This window comes from Halyomorpha halys, unplaced genomic scaffold, assembly GCF_000696795.3.
Source record: "Halyomorpha halys isolate HHAL.00 unplaced genomic scaffold, Hhal_1.1 Scaffold380.1, whole genome shotgun sequence".
NCBI classification, from domain to species: Eukaryota; Metazoa; Arthropoda; class Insecta; order Hemiptera; family Pentatomidae; genus Halyomorpha; species Halyomorpha halys.
In genome coordinates, this window is record NW_027106430.1 from 964,150 (window position 1) to 979,805 (window position 15,656).

The 15,656-nt window shown below is 27.6% G+C and overlaps 1 protein-coding gene across 3 annotated transcripts in view; it reads left to right on the forward strand.

The window, feature by feature from the left end:
* The window catches only part of LOC106681963 (centromere-associated protein E), a 69,264-nt gene that overhangs the window by 20,782 nt on the left and 32,826 nt on the right, over positions 1–15,656 (forward strand). For all 3 annotated transcript variants that reach the window (XM_067044806.1, XM_067044807.1, XM_067044808.1), the window contains 6 exons: positions 2,593–2,706; positions 4,149–4,295; positions 4,863–5,057; positions 9,915–10,022; positions 10,105–10,254; positions 11,423–11,524. In XM_067044806.1, the coding sequence (XP_066900907.1) occupies positions 2,593–2,706; positions 4,149–4,295; positions 4,863–5,057; positions 9,915–10,022; positions 10,105–10,254; positions 11,423–11,524 (816 nt within the window). The remainder of the gene's footprint in view (positions 1–2,592; positions 2,707–4,148; positions 4,296–4,862; positions 5,058–9,914; positions 10,023–10,104; positions 10,255–11,422; positions 11,525–15,656) is intronic.

Sequence of the window (15,656 nt, forward strand, 5' to 3'; positions counted from 1 at the left end):
AAAAAAAGGTTGATAGTAAAATAAATACTGTTATTTAAAGATACAAATATACATTTTTTTTTTTTTTTTTAATGAAAATGAAACTCCTTATAACACTCGCAATAGAATGAAGTCTATTTAGTAATTCAGCACTAATTTTTAAAGGGTAAATAGTTTCTCATCTACTATATATTTATTTTTAAGCATAATAAGACCCTTATAATTTCTTCCAAGGTTCTTTGGTCAATTTTTTGAACTATTGTTCATTTTTAATACCTTTCTTTATAATCTATTGTATATCTTTGGAAGTTGTTGTAATTTCTTTTATTACTTCCATAATAAGACGTTTTATCTCCTGTTAACATTTCATCTCATTTCACATTTTAAAAATTGAAAATGGAGAAGATGCCAAATATTCAAAATAATTTGATGATGAAAAATAACTTCAGACAATTTTCAGACAAATGATGCTATTTCTCATTTTGGAAGTAGTAAAAGAAATTGAAGATGACGAGGAAAAACTTTATTAAAAATACGAAGTTCATTAATATTGTTGATCTTATGATAAATAGGCCTAATAAGTATACAATAATAATTATAAACAGTATTAATATATAACAATAAAATTGGCTTTTTTTTTTCTGTTTCACCTCTTTGGTTCTTTTATTCTTTTCTTTTTTTACTCTTTTTCATGATTTTTTCCCCTCCTATTCTATCCTTTCCCCTTTTTCTTTTTTTTTCCCTTACATATTTTGTTTTCACCCAATGCGTTTTTAAAAGAATAATGGATAAAAATAGTGATAGAGATACCAAGTATATATGAAAAATACATAATTAACAAATTTATATAGAAAATCAACAAATTATGTGAAAATTAATATGTAATAAGTTTTAATCGTTCCACGGGCTCCGAAGCAGAGGCCTCTCAGGATGACTTCTTGTTCTCTGAAGCCCTCACGGAACTTGTCCTTAAGGAAAGGGATGCAATTATCTTAGATTTCCTTCTTTTCCCTTTCCACTTTATTTGGAACCTTGGACTAGTCAAGGTCATTATTTTCATATCTCACGGTGAGATTCAGAATGATTGCTGACTTCCCCTTCTACGGGAAAGTAACAATATCCACATATCTTGTGTATCCATCCGTATCGACTCAGTAGACCTTTTCGAAGCAGGCAAAATCTCTTTCTATTAGGAGCTTCATTAACTCGTACTTTACTCTATGATGTTGGCGTTTTGTGTGGAGGGAATTGTTGGGGCATTTCCTAGCACATGTGCTGGTGTTTCAGGATCTCTGTTGTATTTGCAACAGAGTGACTTCTTTATCCTGTCCACTGACACCTGGAACTCCACATAGGGGTGCATAATTTATATAAAGTTTCAAGACATTGGACCACTGAGAGTCCGTAAATATTTGTTTATTGTATATAAACTTATTTGCTCTCGGGGTTTCTTTGAAATGGCGTACTCCAATGCCCTGCCACCTACAATGGGGCCATTCCTCGAACACATTTTCATGTAGCGACTGTTGTAGAGCTTTTACACTCTGATGCCCCTGATCAACCCCAATCTATTGTACATTCAGCAATCTCTACTGAACAATCGAAAGTGAACTGGAACAGAGCATTGGGTACATTGGACAGTCACTAACCAATGGACCAGTGTTGTAGGGGAGCCTCCCATTGGTACTAGATTAAGCCTAAACCATCAACGTGGAGGTGTTCACAGGGAGCCCTATAATGGCTTTGATACTCCTGTGAATGTGCAAAGTGTCGATGCCATCTAACATTTCAGGGCATAGCTTTCTGAGGGGAGCAGTTTGGAGAGGGTAAGTAAGACCCGGGAACATATATTGGTTGAGAACATTGTGATTGTGATAGAAATTATGCTATTTCTCATTTGGAGAGTAGTAAAAGAAATTGAAGATGATATATAATTGTTTTAGGTAAAGTTATGTTGATTTAATAATTTTAGGCTGGAATACTTCACCAAAAATATAATTTAGATATAGCTGTCAGCTGTCACACATCATCAGAAACAATCTCATTGTGCTGAATATACTATATATATAATTGTCCCAATACAGGGTTTGGGCTTAGCAAAAAGGTTTTATTTTGATTTATATAAGATAATGAGATTGTTCCTGATGCTATTGTGATTGCCCAAACATCAGACAACTTGTTTAAATTACATTTTAATGATGTAAATCTGCTTAAAATTATTATATAAAATTAAAATAACTTCTAAATCAGTATTGTAGATTATTTAAGAACTGAATTTGAAAATGAATGAAAGTCCGAAATGCTCACCTTAACAGAAGTGATAAAAGTCTTATTGTACATAGAAATGAATATATAGTTGGTAAAATGAGTTCTGTACGTACTGTTTTTTATATAAAAACAAAAATAATATTAATCTAAGATTTTTAGTGGTCATGATAACCGAGAACATTAGAACGAAGGTATCAGAGTGTCTGGTTCAAAAGATAGGTGTTGTAATATTTTTAAAAATATTGTCTTACTTAATTTTGTATGGCACTCTTTGACTGTTGCTGTGGTGTATATGCATGTTTATGTGTCATTATAGTTTCTGATTCTTTTACAATTTTTTAACAGGAAATTTCAAACTTCAAAAAAAAAATTAATGAAGAGAAACTTCAATCGAAAAAGTTTTCTTGTCATTTGAAATACCTGCAACAGGAACTGGAAGAAAAAAATGAAATCATTAAAGTAAGTTTAAAAGAGTAGTTTTTTTTCCCTTTTCTATGATTTACTGACTGATTCTTTTTATATATTTATTTTATTATAACATATTTCAGTACATACTTGATGTATTAATTTTATATATTGATCGATTTTGTATTCAGATAATCTTTATTTTATAAACCATCTTTAAATTACCAATTAGACAAATAAATTCTGCTGAAAAAGTTTAATATATTAATGTTGTTATTAATATATTTATATTGTTTATTATATTTTTTCATAATTTTTTACTTTTATTTTTATTATTTTTTCATTATAAACTTTTAAATACTTGATTTTTTGTGATTATTTTTGTGAAGAAACCTTAAAGACTATATTATTAATTAGTTCAGTAGTCATAGAAAAGTAAAGGTGTATTGAAATATGAGAAGACTGCAATTGAAAATTTTCTTTAGTCACTTTTTCATATTAAAATAGTAATATAGTACATATTAGTAATATTTTGTAATATCAAATAGTGGCATCATTTTTTAAAATATTATCTTATGTTTGTTATCAATATCATTATTATTTTCTATATATGTATATATAGTTGACCGTAAAAATTGATATATAAGAAGATGGTCAGGGTTGCGGTCAAAAGTGAAACAAAAATAGTTTACAACTATCTTCTTTTATATAACATTATTATTTTCCCTTTTGAAGATTTGTTTATTTAGATTATATTAACATTAATAATATCTTTTCTTAATATTAATATTTTTAATAATCAATTTGTTTTCTAGAAATACTTTTTTTTAAATTTTATTATTATATACATGTACTTTTGTTAGATTTTTATGTTGTAATATTAATTCATTTTATTTTATTTTTCTTTAAATATTGTAAAAAAAAAAAGTATCATTTTTACTGTCTACCACCTGTATTTCACTTTTTATTAGAAATTTGTTATCAAATAAAAATAACTTACCATAATTCTTCCGAAGTAGTTATTGCTCACTCAATAGAATATGGGAGACACAGGATGTGAGTTGACACTATCATTTTTCTCCTAGCACCTTTAAAAGGTAGCGAAATGAGCCTTGCATATTTAGTTTCAAAAGTAATTTTATGGATTTCAATTTATTTATCAATCTTGTTTTAAATTAATTTTGATATTTATGGGAAAATGAAAACAAACATATCTTTCATAGTTCAACTATTTGTTAGATCAGTTGAATGAGTGATGTGTGAAGAGTTTCTTCTCCTCTCCCGAACTCTATTCTCAGTTCTCCACTGCTATATCCCTTTGAATGAGCTATATTTGAAGAACTAAAATAAAATTTCCTCCTACTAATGCTAATAAATATTAAATTTAATATTTAATATTTTTTTAGAGTAAATTTTGTTAAGAGTTATAGGAAGAAATTATTAATAATAGCTAATTTTATACTTATAGCTATAATAATAATCTGTTTTTCTTTTAGACTTCTATGGATCAAAAAAATTCATTAGAGAAAGAGTTAAAAGAGTTACAGTATAAACTAAATGAGGCTGAAAGAAAATATGTTATGGAGATTAAAGCTGCAGAATGGAAACTTCAGCAGGCTAAATTATTTAATCTTGACAGCGAGGTTAGTATTTTTGGAAATTATATTTCATTTGTAAATTGCATATATTATATTGTAAATAAGTTAGTCTAGTGAGATAATTTTCAATTTTTAATTGGTATTTGGGGGTGGATACATCAAGGCATTGAATGGCATGGAGAAAGAATATAAAAGGCCAGAATTTTAATACAATCATTATTACATTCCTATAATTTGGAATTTGAACTGCATAAACTTTTAAATAATAATTATAGTATTTTTCAAAAGTGCTCCACTGAAAAAATTGAATTGGATCATGTGGCTTATTCATATACTCTGACCGAGCCCTTCTATTGTTTTTATTTTATTGAACTATAAATTGATTATAACTAAATATACAGAATGTCTCGTGTACTATTTCCTGATGTGCTCATACATTCTAGAATTCGGAAATACTGTCATCATGATTAATTGAGTACTTATATTGTATTGCAAATTTTGTTTTTCCTTGTTTTGTTTCACTCATATTTGGTCTATTATGCTGCTAAAATAAAAAAAAATAAATAAATGGGAATCTTTACCTAAAGTGCCAAAATATTGTCTATGTTGCAGGTTGAGAGGAAAGTGATGTTATCCTCCCAAAAAAATGAAAAATGCTCTCTAAGTGAATCGGGGTCTGAGAATTGGGAAAGAATTCGTGAAGAGGTAGAAAAAGTTTATCAAAATGCTTTGCAACAGGTGCAGTACTACTTTAACGCTGAACTGTCGTCGAATGTTGCAATGGTCCAAGAAGAGCATAAAGAACAGGTTTAGTGAATTTTAGCCAAAAATTATGACTCTTCAGCCAGGCATTTTTGCCTAGTGAAACCGTCCATCCGATCTTTTCAGGGCAATTAGAAGTGTACATTTTTTGTAAATATAAGATTGTCAAGAGTAATTACTATTTATTTGTCAGTTATTATGTTAGTTTTTTAATATTGCTAGCATGAAATTCAAAAGACATAAAATTTATTATTTTCTGTGTTTTTTGAATTGGTGAATGCAATAATTTATTTCGATGGACCATTACGATATCTTTTTTATTTTTGAAAAATAGTCCTGTGGATTCCTTTTTCACATAATTCTGTTTAAAGTTTTTAATTTTCAGTAATTTCTTCAGAGTTAGTTATATATTATTTTGGTTTTATTTACTGGGGCACATTGGTCTTTTGCTTCATCAGATTGAAAAATTTGATTGGTTATATTTTTAGAATAGAATAAAATAAAATTCTAGTGACAAAAAATATATCATTTTCCTTAAAAAGGTTGACCCAGAATATAAGCCAACCTTCCATTTTGAAAATTATTTTCTGTAAAAAAAAATGTGTGGGAGTAAAAATGAACCTATTAATAAGAAGTAAATTTTCAAATTAAATATACATATAAAATAAGAAGCGAATGTGTGTAGGTACAACTTAGATAATAACTATAAATAACAAGATAAAATAAAAATGCTGTGGCAAAGTTTTGAAATTAGAATATATCTTTTTGGTTCTGCTTTAACTACCTAATTTGGTTAATATTCTTGATTTAAGTTCCATTTACATTAGCAATTCTTCTGTTTTGATTCCATATAACCTTTGTTTTCCTTCACAACTCTTTGATTTTCTCTTATTATTAATTTAAACTGTATTTAGTTACATCAAATATACTTTATACAGTGGTTACATAAAAAATCAAAATATTTAATAACTGTGGACAGAGGTTATTTAGATATCTGCTAGCTAATATATGTTATAGTCTAAACCAATTATTTAATTTTGTTTCCTTTCTATTGAAAGTAGGGAACCTTTGTGTTCAGCCAGAAAATATAAAATAATTATGTTCTCAGAATCAAAAAGTTTCACTCTCATTTTATGTTTTATACATCAAAAAACAACTTTGGTTCTGTGTGAGACAGTCCATCTATAGTCAAAGTTGTGTTCTGATATAATCAATTGAACTGTTAATCTCATTTTGATACAATTTTTAGAAATTGTGCAGGCTGGCTTCTGGTTAGTCCCATATGGATTTTATGAGATTATCTCTACTATTCTCACTTAACCATGTTTAATTATATTTTCCTTGGCACATTATATTTTTAAAACTGCTCTTATTTGGCCTGATTAATGTGAAAGTAACCCAGTATTAATTTAATAAAATTCTGTTCTCTAATATCCCTTAACAATGCGCAGAAGTATTTTTATTAATCTACATGTTTCAAACTTAATCTGCATTAATACAATACATTTTTATATGCTGTTACAATTGTATACCTTAAAAGATTGTAGTTTTGTGCAATTGGGGATAGGAAAAATAAACTACCTACCCAATGTGAGGTATCTGAGTATTATAATATGAAATATAAATTTATGAAAGTTTAATTTCTTCTTGTAAAAGATATAAAAAGAAATTTGTAAAGAAGTTTAAGAATCTTCGGTAATAAATATCTGGAAGAAACAAAATTAAGATAAAATCAAAGCTAGGTTGGAGGAAATGGTTGTTATTGTCGCATTGCTCAATTTCTCAGTTCACTTCTCCTGTCTAAATTACAAGACTACGGACTGCTTTTTAATAATGTTAAATGTGGACATTTGTGGCTGAAGATTTGAAATTTAAAATATTAAAATAGTATGTTCAGTGTTTTACTAGAAGAAAACTGAATCAACTGGAGAATTTTGAAGACTATGATGCTTCCTGTACTATGTAGGTGATGAATATATCTTACTTAATAGCACTTTGGGGATTGAAATGTGTATGATCAGTTTTTAATGATATTAAAACAATCATTACAAAAACCAATCAGTAAATTTCTGAGGGGTAGATGGAAGTATTACATTAGATCCGATGTTCAGGATTTTGTGATTTAATAGATTTCAGTGGTGAGGGAGCATGTCGGAAATTATTGGTGCTATCAGAACTGAACCTTCAGATTTGCCTAAAAATTATTAAATATTTATCTTATAATTACAATTAAAATTACGCCAAAAGCCAGATAGGGGAAAAAATTAAAATATTATTGCATAATTTAAATTCATTTTAAAATTATTGTATTCTGAACCATTGATTATTATAGAATTCAATGCTCCTGTGAATATATGAAAATAGTTATAAATAATATATAATAATGTTTATAGATATATTTTTTTAGGGTTATATTCTATATTTCTGGTGATTTTAGTTAAACTTTGTTAAAATTAGTTCATTTTTTTATAATTAATTAGGGTGGGTATTTTATTAAAAATGTGATACGAGTTGGTAGTTAAGGTGTCGAATAAAAACAACAATGCATTAGTAAGAATAAAATTAAAATTGTGTCAAATATTTATCTTTTTTCATTTTATGTATAATATATCATTTTTCACTTTATATACTATGTTGATATTCTAGTTCTTTTAAATCAACCATCACTAATTTTATTTCCTGCAAAGAAAACTGAGTAAATGAATTTATTTTCAACAATACCAGCTAAAAGTCAAATATTGTAATATATTTGACCTATTTCTAATTCTTATACATAAAATATCAATACTTATGTATGTTTTTAAACTATCACTTTACATCAATTTTAAATTTTAACCTCAGGTAATAAATCAAGAAAGAAAAAATAATTTATTAATCATCCAGCATTTTAATAAAAAGAAATAGATATTTTGAACACAAGTAAGTGCTGAGCTCTATTGCAGCAGTATGCATTTGTTTTCATAAGCCTTTTCTTATGACCAAATTTAGAGATCATTATGGCCAAGTGTCTTGGGATGAGGTTTCTAGTGTTTGGTTTAGAACACTGTGGGCTTGATTCCCATCTGGGCAGTAATTATTTATTTCTTGGTGTTGCAGAGAAATGAATGTTAATATTATGTTGTCCATAAAGCCATCAGGGGTTGCTATAATGGTTTACTAGCCCCTCGTGCTTGACTATTCTTACCAGGAACAATGCAACCATTTTTTAATTTGTCAACCAAACCATTTCTATAATCAAGGAGCTACTCAGTTTGTACTTGTAATTCTGAGTAGATCCTGTTCCAGATCATACAATTTTTTTTAGATTTTTTAGAAATCAAACCTGTAAGTATAATAGAAATTTCCATTAAGTAAAGTGTAGTTAAGAAAAATTACTAAGATGATAGAATTAAATGACTATATATGAATAAGTAAAACATAAAAAAATAAACCAAGAACTGCCTGTATATATTGTACTAGCTTTTTGATTGAATATAGTATATAAAATATTTTATACTTAAAAAATTATACATCGAATATATAAATATAATATACTTATCATATTGTATAAATTAATATATTATCTATATTGAATATAGTGATGTCAAGCTAAAAAGGCATTACAAAGTGTTTACCATAATAAGTCCCATATATAAAGATGGGAAAAGTTAAAAAAGAGCTTCTGAGAGGTTGGCTTAGGTCGCAATAGTTGAAAGGTGTAAAACGGAACTATTGGCAAAATGGAACTAATAGAGCTTAGAAAATGTGACCACATCATATGGCAACACCAGATCCTTCCATGTGTTAACTGTTAGCAATCATAATAATCTGTGTTTATATTATTCTTAGTTGTTTATCTGAATACTATTTCAACTTGTTTATTTATCCATCAATGTTCCAAATGAGGGTCTCTGTAAACCTCAGCCCAAGATGCACGGCCATCACAGATGCTAAATTTATCTTCAGATGTTGCTTAAGGCTGATAAAAATAAATGCATATTACCTAAAGAGTGGACATAAAAAAAAAAAAATTGGTGCTCTTATCATACAACTTTCACTTAGCTTTCTACTTTAAGATTAAATTAATCCTTGTATATTTCCAAAGAGCTTTTTCTTTAGTATATGAAATTACTTCCTCTTACTATGGTACATCAAAGTAAAGTTTGACTATTGTTATAACAACCATGTAAACTAAAAAATCTATTTTCTTCTTTAGTTAATCATCAAATTTTTTCATATTTTATATCTATTCATTATTTATGACTATTAATAATGAGACATTGTTAATATTTCAAATAAAAACAGTTAAAGTTACTTAAAAAATTTGGCACAGGCACACAATTTCATGAGATGGGTGATTTGGTCTCAAAGGACCTTCAAACATGTATTCCTGATGAAAATCTGGATTCAATTTTTTTTTTTATGATTGCTTAGTAATTCACCTTACTATATATTTCTTAGATATGTTATTGAAAGTAAAAATTATGTTTTAAATATCCATTTTAATAAGCTGTTGGATGATAATTTTTTTTTTTTATGATAAATGAATTATTGTATTTATTTTTTTATCATTGTATTAATATGTTTCTTTATATTCTTTAAACTTATAATTAATATAAAGTGATTGTTAAACCATGTGGAGAGAGGGAGAGCTTTTGCTTTTAATATGATTAAAAATTGTAATAATTTGTTTATACTTGGAATGATATCTTATGTATATGTCATACAAATATTCAATTTCATCCATTTTTATATACTTGATTATTTCTGATTTTTTTTTTTAATTAAAATTTATTTATAAACTGAAATTTGGAGATTTGTTGTGGTTAGAATGATCAGACTTTTGAAATTAAGATATATGATTTAGTTGGGGTTTGCTAAAATATATTTTTGTATCATTATATGTATGTATTTTTAATACAGGTGGGAGAACTGCAAAGAATTATTGATGAACAAGCTATTAAAATTGGTATATTAATGAAGAAGAATACTCAAGAAGATGGATTGAATAATGATGTAGTTTGTATTAATGTGAGATAATAATAAGTATTGTTTTTCTCAATTTTATTTTATCTAATTATTTGTCTTTAATTTTATTTTTATTATTATTTAGGATGAATACAAAAAGCAGTTTGAGTTAGCTACCTTTGCATTACAACAGCTACATCAGGAAGAAATACAGCTCTTGAAGTTACAGCTTGAAGCAGAGAAACATAGTGAAATTTATAAAGCTTTTTATGAAAATGAACAAAACTCTAATAAAGTAAGGTTTTGTTGTAATCTAAAGATATATAATTTTGTTTTAGTTTTTAATTGCAAGTTTCTCAGTTAGCTTATTAATTTAACACCGCAAATGGGCTAGTGTCGTTCCTATCTAATAAATTTAAATTTAATTATTTTCTCCACAGATTTGATAAGATATTCATTAATTATGCTGCCTCGGGTGTAATATTCTAACATAAATCCATTAATTAAATGTCATTTGATTTATTCCATAAATTAATCATAAAATTTAATTGTATACATTGGAGGCATTTTAAATAAATAAAGGCTGAAGAGAGAAATTCTTAATTTAGCCATGCTTCCCAAATACATTGGGTTGCTACTATACACAGCATACTAATCAATCCATGATCGGATATATATGCAATACATATATTTACATAATATAACAACAATTTTTTTTCCTACCTTTTCCTTTTATCATCAGTACTCGTCTACACACTAAATACAAATATTTTATTTTTTCTATTTAACAATTTCTTTCCGTTTGACAATTTTATTTCATTTAATTGAGAATTTTATTCTCTCTATTTCACTTTCTCTGATCTCTCCTCTCCAGTGATCCACTACCCATGTTCGATCTGTTAAACAAATTTATTATTAGATAGCAATGTAAAATCAAACCAAAAACATAATAGTCACATCAGTAGATCAGTTTATAAAACAGCAAATAAATTTTTTTTAAAAATAATGTATAGATTTAAAAAAAAAAAAAAGTTAGTTATAAGAAATACTTACATCCAAAGTCAGATCCAAGACCAGAGCCGTCCAAAGATATTTTATTTTTAAATTCTTCATTTTATATGTATTAAAAATTGTAAAGAATAATTTTTCTACTATAGTTTATAAAATCTGGTAGCCTAAATCAATATTAATGTTCTTAATATTGTAATATTTAACTGATATTCTATTACATTTTTAAATTGTTCATGTAACTGTTGATTAATTACGAAGTTTTGTTGATATCTTTATTATAGGCTTTATTATGAGTAAGAAACTTAACTTATTTTTCTGTTCATAAAAAAAATAAATAAATAAATAAAGTTATAATAAATCAGATAGAACTTGATTTAATTTACTTATTTACTATGTATTTAATCTCAACACTTTTTTGCCTGATAAATTTAGCTACCTTATTATTTTTTTAGGATGGCATATACATGAAGTCTACTGTCGTAGCTGTTTCTGAGAAAACTTTAGCTAGGAAATTGGAAAATGCTTTGGTAGAAGATTTTACTATTAGAATGCAGGTATGTTACTTGTTACATGACGTAAATGTTAAACTTGCGAACCTTAAATTTGTCCATGATTTTCGCCCAGCGTAACCGTTTATGTTTAATCTCTGTTTATTATGTTATTAATATTAAATAAGAATTATTTTGCAAACAACATTAATGTCAAGGCGGAAAATTGATTTTTGCTTTTTTTAAGGTTACTAAGTCAACCCTGTAGGTTCTGGCGCCCTACTGGAGTCCACCCAGCCTCATAAATTGGGTACCCTTAATTGAGTAAAAATCTGGCGGTTGAGCGTGATTCTGACCAAATCACCTCTTTGCACAACCATTGGTCTAGTAACATTACTTCCTTACAAAGTACTGAACCCTTAACCCTTCATGAGTTGTAGCGGTACAAATTTTACTTTTTTTAATTAATTTAAGGTAACCAAAGGTGGCTAGGTATTTTAATAGGGTCAAATAATCATATTCAGTTTTGAACAGAGAATTTTCAGCCATTGGTCTCTATGTCACGGTTATGAACAAATGAACCGAGTTTGTTGATTTTTTTTTTTGTTTGTAGTGTTTTTCACCAATATCTGTGCAACAAATTAGGCACACTGAAGCTGTGCAGTTGCAAAAAAACATATTTCCCTATAAACTGTAGTGCCAAAAGGCTGAAATGATTTTGGTGAAACTTACCTAAAGCTATAAGGGAGGTGACGGCCGTGTGGGTTGGGGTGCAGGTCCCAGTGTGCTCGGTTCGGAATGTTGTGGGTTCGATTCCCACCTGGGGCAGTTAAACATTCATTTTTTGGCAGTCCCGAAGAATGAATCATGACACTCCCACCTTGATTAGTATTCGGCAGCAACCTAAGTAGCCGCCAGGGGTTGGCAAAAAGGACCCACAGGCCCACTTGCCGGACTTGTTCACCCTACCAAATCTAGCTATCTCCTTATGCCATTTAAATTTTCATTTGTAGTACATTTGAGAGAGAAAAAGCAGGAAAAAAACTTATGATAATGAGTAGTTTTATTTTTGCATAATCCAAAAAAGTATACATTTTGTGGATAATTTTATATAATCTCTTACAAAGTGATATTAATTATAATATTATAATCTACACAAAAAAATAAAAGATATCTAAACAGGACCAGTATTAGCAAAGAAATGTTATATTGGACTTAGTTATCTTGTATAATTTTTAGTAAACTTGAAAACTATACATCTGGAAAATTTCAGATTTGAAAGATAATTTAATTGTCTACTGAACCAAACTTAACAAAAAAATAAAAAGTATTTTAAATATCTCATGTCACACCAGATATTTAATATACATTTAATCAAAACTGATTACAAAGCCAAATATGAAGCTTTCAGTTATCAGGAGAATTCTGTAGGAATTAAAATTTTTAGAATAAAAAGAAATTCTCGATGTTGGTAGTGAGAAATTATTTACAGAAGTATGTGGAATTTAATTTTTAATATAAGAGTTTATTTGTTAGGGAAAGTAGTATAACCTGATGGGTTGTCGAAAACAAAAGTTAAATCTAGAATAAGAAGTTTTGGAAAGAGGTCTGTGAAAAATTCTGCCTCAGCATTGCTTATTGAAAAGGAATAGAGATCGAATTTTGTATGAATTTGCTAGAAGAGTAATGATCAGAGTTTGATGAAAACCCCTTCTAACCACATCTCTTATTTTTACCAACACTTTTATTTCTGGAATAATCCAAGGGAAAGCTGCCTGAAAGTAGTAACATAATTTATGCATTCATTTTGGAAATTTGTTTATAAAAAGATAAAGTCATAAATTGACTTATTTTTCAATCTTATTAGGTAGCAATGAAGATATTTTTTCTATGGTACTGGACTTTTTTTTTTTCATTGTTCAGTTATATAATAATAATTCTTCTTCAATGGTGGAATATTTGAAATATTAGTAAAACATGACCTTTGTTAGAAAGAAAAAAAAAATCAGAATAATATAAAAATTCTCTATCTAATTTGATAATATTTTTCAGGTAATTCCCAATAGAAAGAGTAAATTACCTAATGAGCACATTACAAAATTCTTATGCCCACAATGCTTAGAGCCTCTGGTTATTAAACATTTGGATTTAGCCATAGGGAAACAGATGCAAATAAAGATAGTTGATTTTTTGGCACCAACCAAAAATCATTGTTGCCTGATTTATAATGAAGTTTATTGTGATGATGTCATCAATCATAGGATTAATGATGCTCACTCGTTTAGAAATGGAGAACCTAAATATCCTACAGTGTATTTCTTAGGGCAACATGAAGGATATTTTCTTGTTCCTCTGTTTTGTATGTCAAGAAGAAATGTTTCTCATCCATTCATAATCGGCTTTAATGGATCTTCTTATTTTTTTCAAGATTTAGAAATCTTTGAAAATTCTGATTGTGATATTGAAGCCTTTGAGAAAATAATCTTGAAAAAGTGGATGGAAAGAATTGTTTATCATTTATCAAGTATTGTTAATGTATTATTCAAAAAGCCAATTTTGAGTGGAGTTAAAATGCTATATTTAAGAAATGGGATTCCGCACTTAGCGCATACATTTCAGCATTACCTTAATAATTTTAAGGAGTATTTACTTACACGGTGATTATTAAAGCATGATGATCTACATCAAAAGTTATGGAAGAACATCAATCTAGTGATTAATCTTGAGTTATATTTCACAGAAGCATTTCAATTTTCATCCCATTTGTTGTAAACTAAAACAAATACTGTGAATATTGTGGTAAATCGTATATTATATTTAATTCTGTAACTAAACAATCTTGATATTATATATTTGATGCAATGACTATTTTCTTTGTTTTTTAATGCTTAAATAGTTATTCAGTGTTAAAATGGGTTACTAATTAACTATGTTAAGCTTTAACTGATATTTCTTAGGAGCATTTGTAAATTACTATTTAGATAAAAAAGAAGTTGTTAATCTAGACTGTTATCTATGATTTTTCATTTCTCATTTCGTTTTTTATGCAAACCTTGACCCATAATTTAGCTGTTAGATTTACAAAAATAAATAAATTCGACCCAGGCTCCAAAAATAAATTCTACCTGGGCTCAACAATTTCATTTCAGGCCTCAAAAATAAATTGTCCTGGGCTCTAAAAATAAACATATTATGACTTGTTAGTAATAGAAAAAGTGCACTAGCGCACTGCATATAATGTTTAGCCATTTTACCCTAAATCCCCATTCTTTGCTAATTACCTGCTAAGGTGAAAAATACTTGCATTGGCATTGCTGTTGCTAGCGCATGTTATGCAGCTAACTGAGAAGGTATTTTATTTTAAAAAGTAAGAATCCCGTCTAATGTATTGCTATTTCTACAAAACAGTTTATTTATTTTTTCTTTCAAGAGAGATTATGAGTTTTTTTTTTTTTCAAATATTAAAAATAAGTAACAATGAAATATTTATTTGTTGATTCAATATAGAATCGTTTTCTTGATTTGATATATTTTCAAAAATTTTCTTGATCCAAGAAAATATTACTACTTGTAATTTAATTTTGGTTTTCTAGAATGGCTATTGAATTGAATTTTTTATCAAATGTTTGAAATTATATCAAACAGAATTAAATAAAAACATAGAACTCAGAAGAATTGTGTTCTTTAGAAAAAATTGTGACATAGTTAATCAATTTAATGTTTAGAAGGATATGTTTCAATGCTTTATAAGCATATGTTTAGAACATATGTTTGAAAGTTACTATATTTTGAAATTAACTAAGGAATTTATTTAATACCATTTACTGTATTATGCTGTGATAAAGGAAGAATAACTGTAACATAACAGTTGATGATATCAGGAGAAAATTAATTATTTAAATTATAAACATAATTTAAAAACAAATTTGACTGTACAGAGTTGAGTGCAACAGCTGTAGTTTACATAAAACTTCATAAGTAAATTAAATAAGTATATTTATTTCAACTGATATGGCATATAATAACAAACTTAATTACCAGTTTTGATAGTTAAAATAATGTAAGATCATTAGGTTTTGCTTCCCAAGCAAACCTTATAAAGGACCTGATCTGGTTGGAATTGGGTGTGCCCCTGGGAAGGAACATATTATTTTATTTAGAATATTCTTTAGAATACATAAATTTTGAAACAAAATCT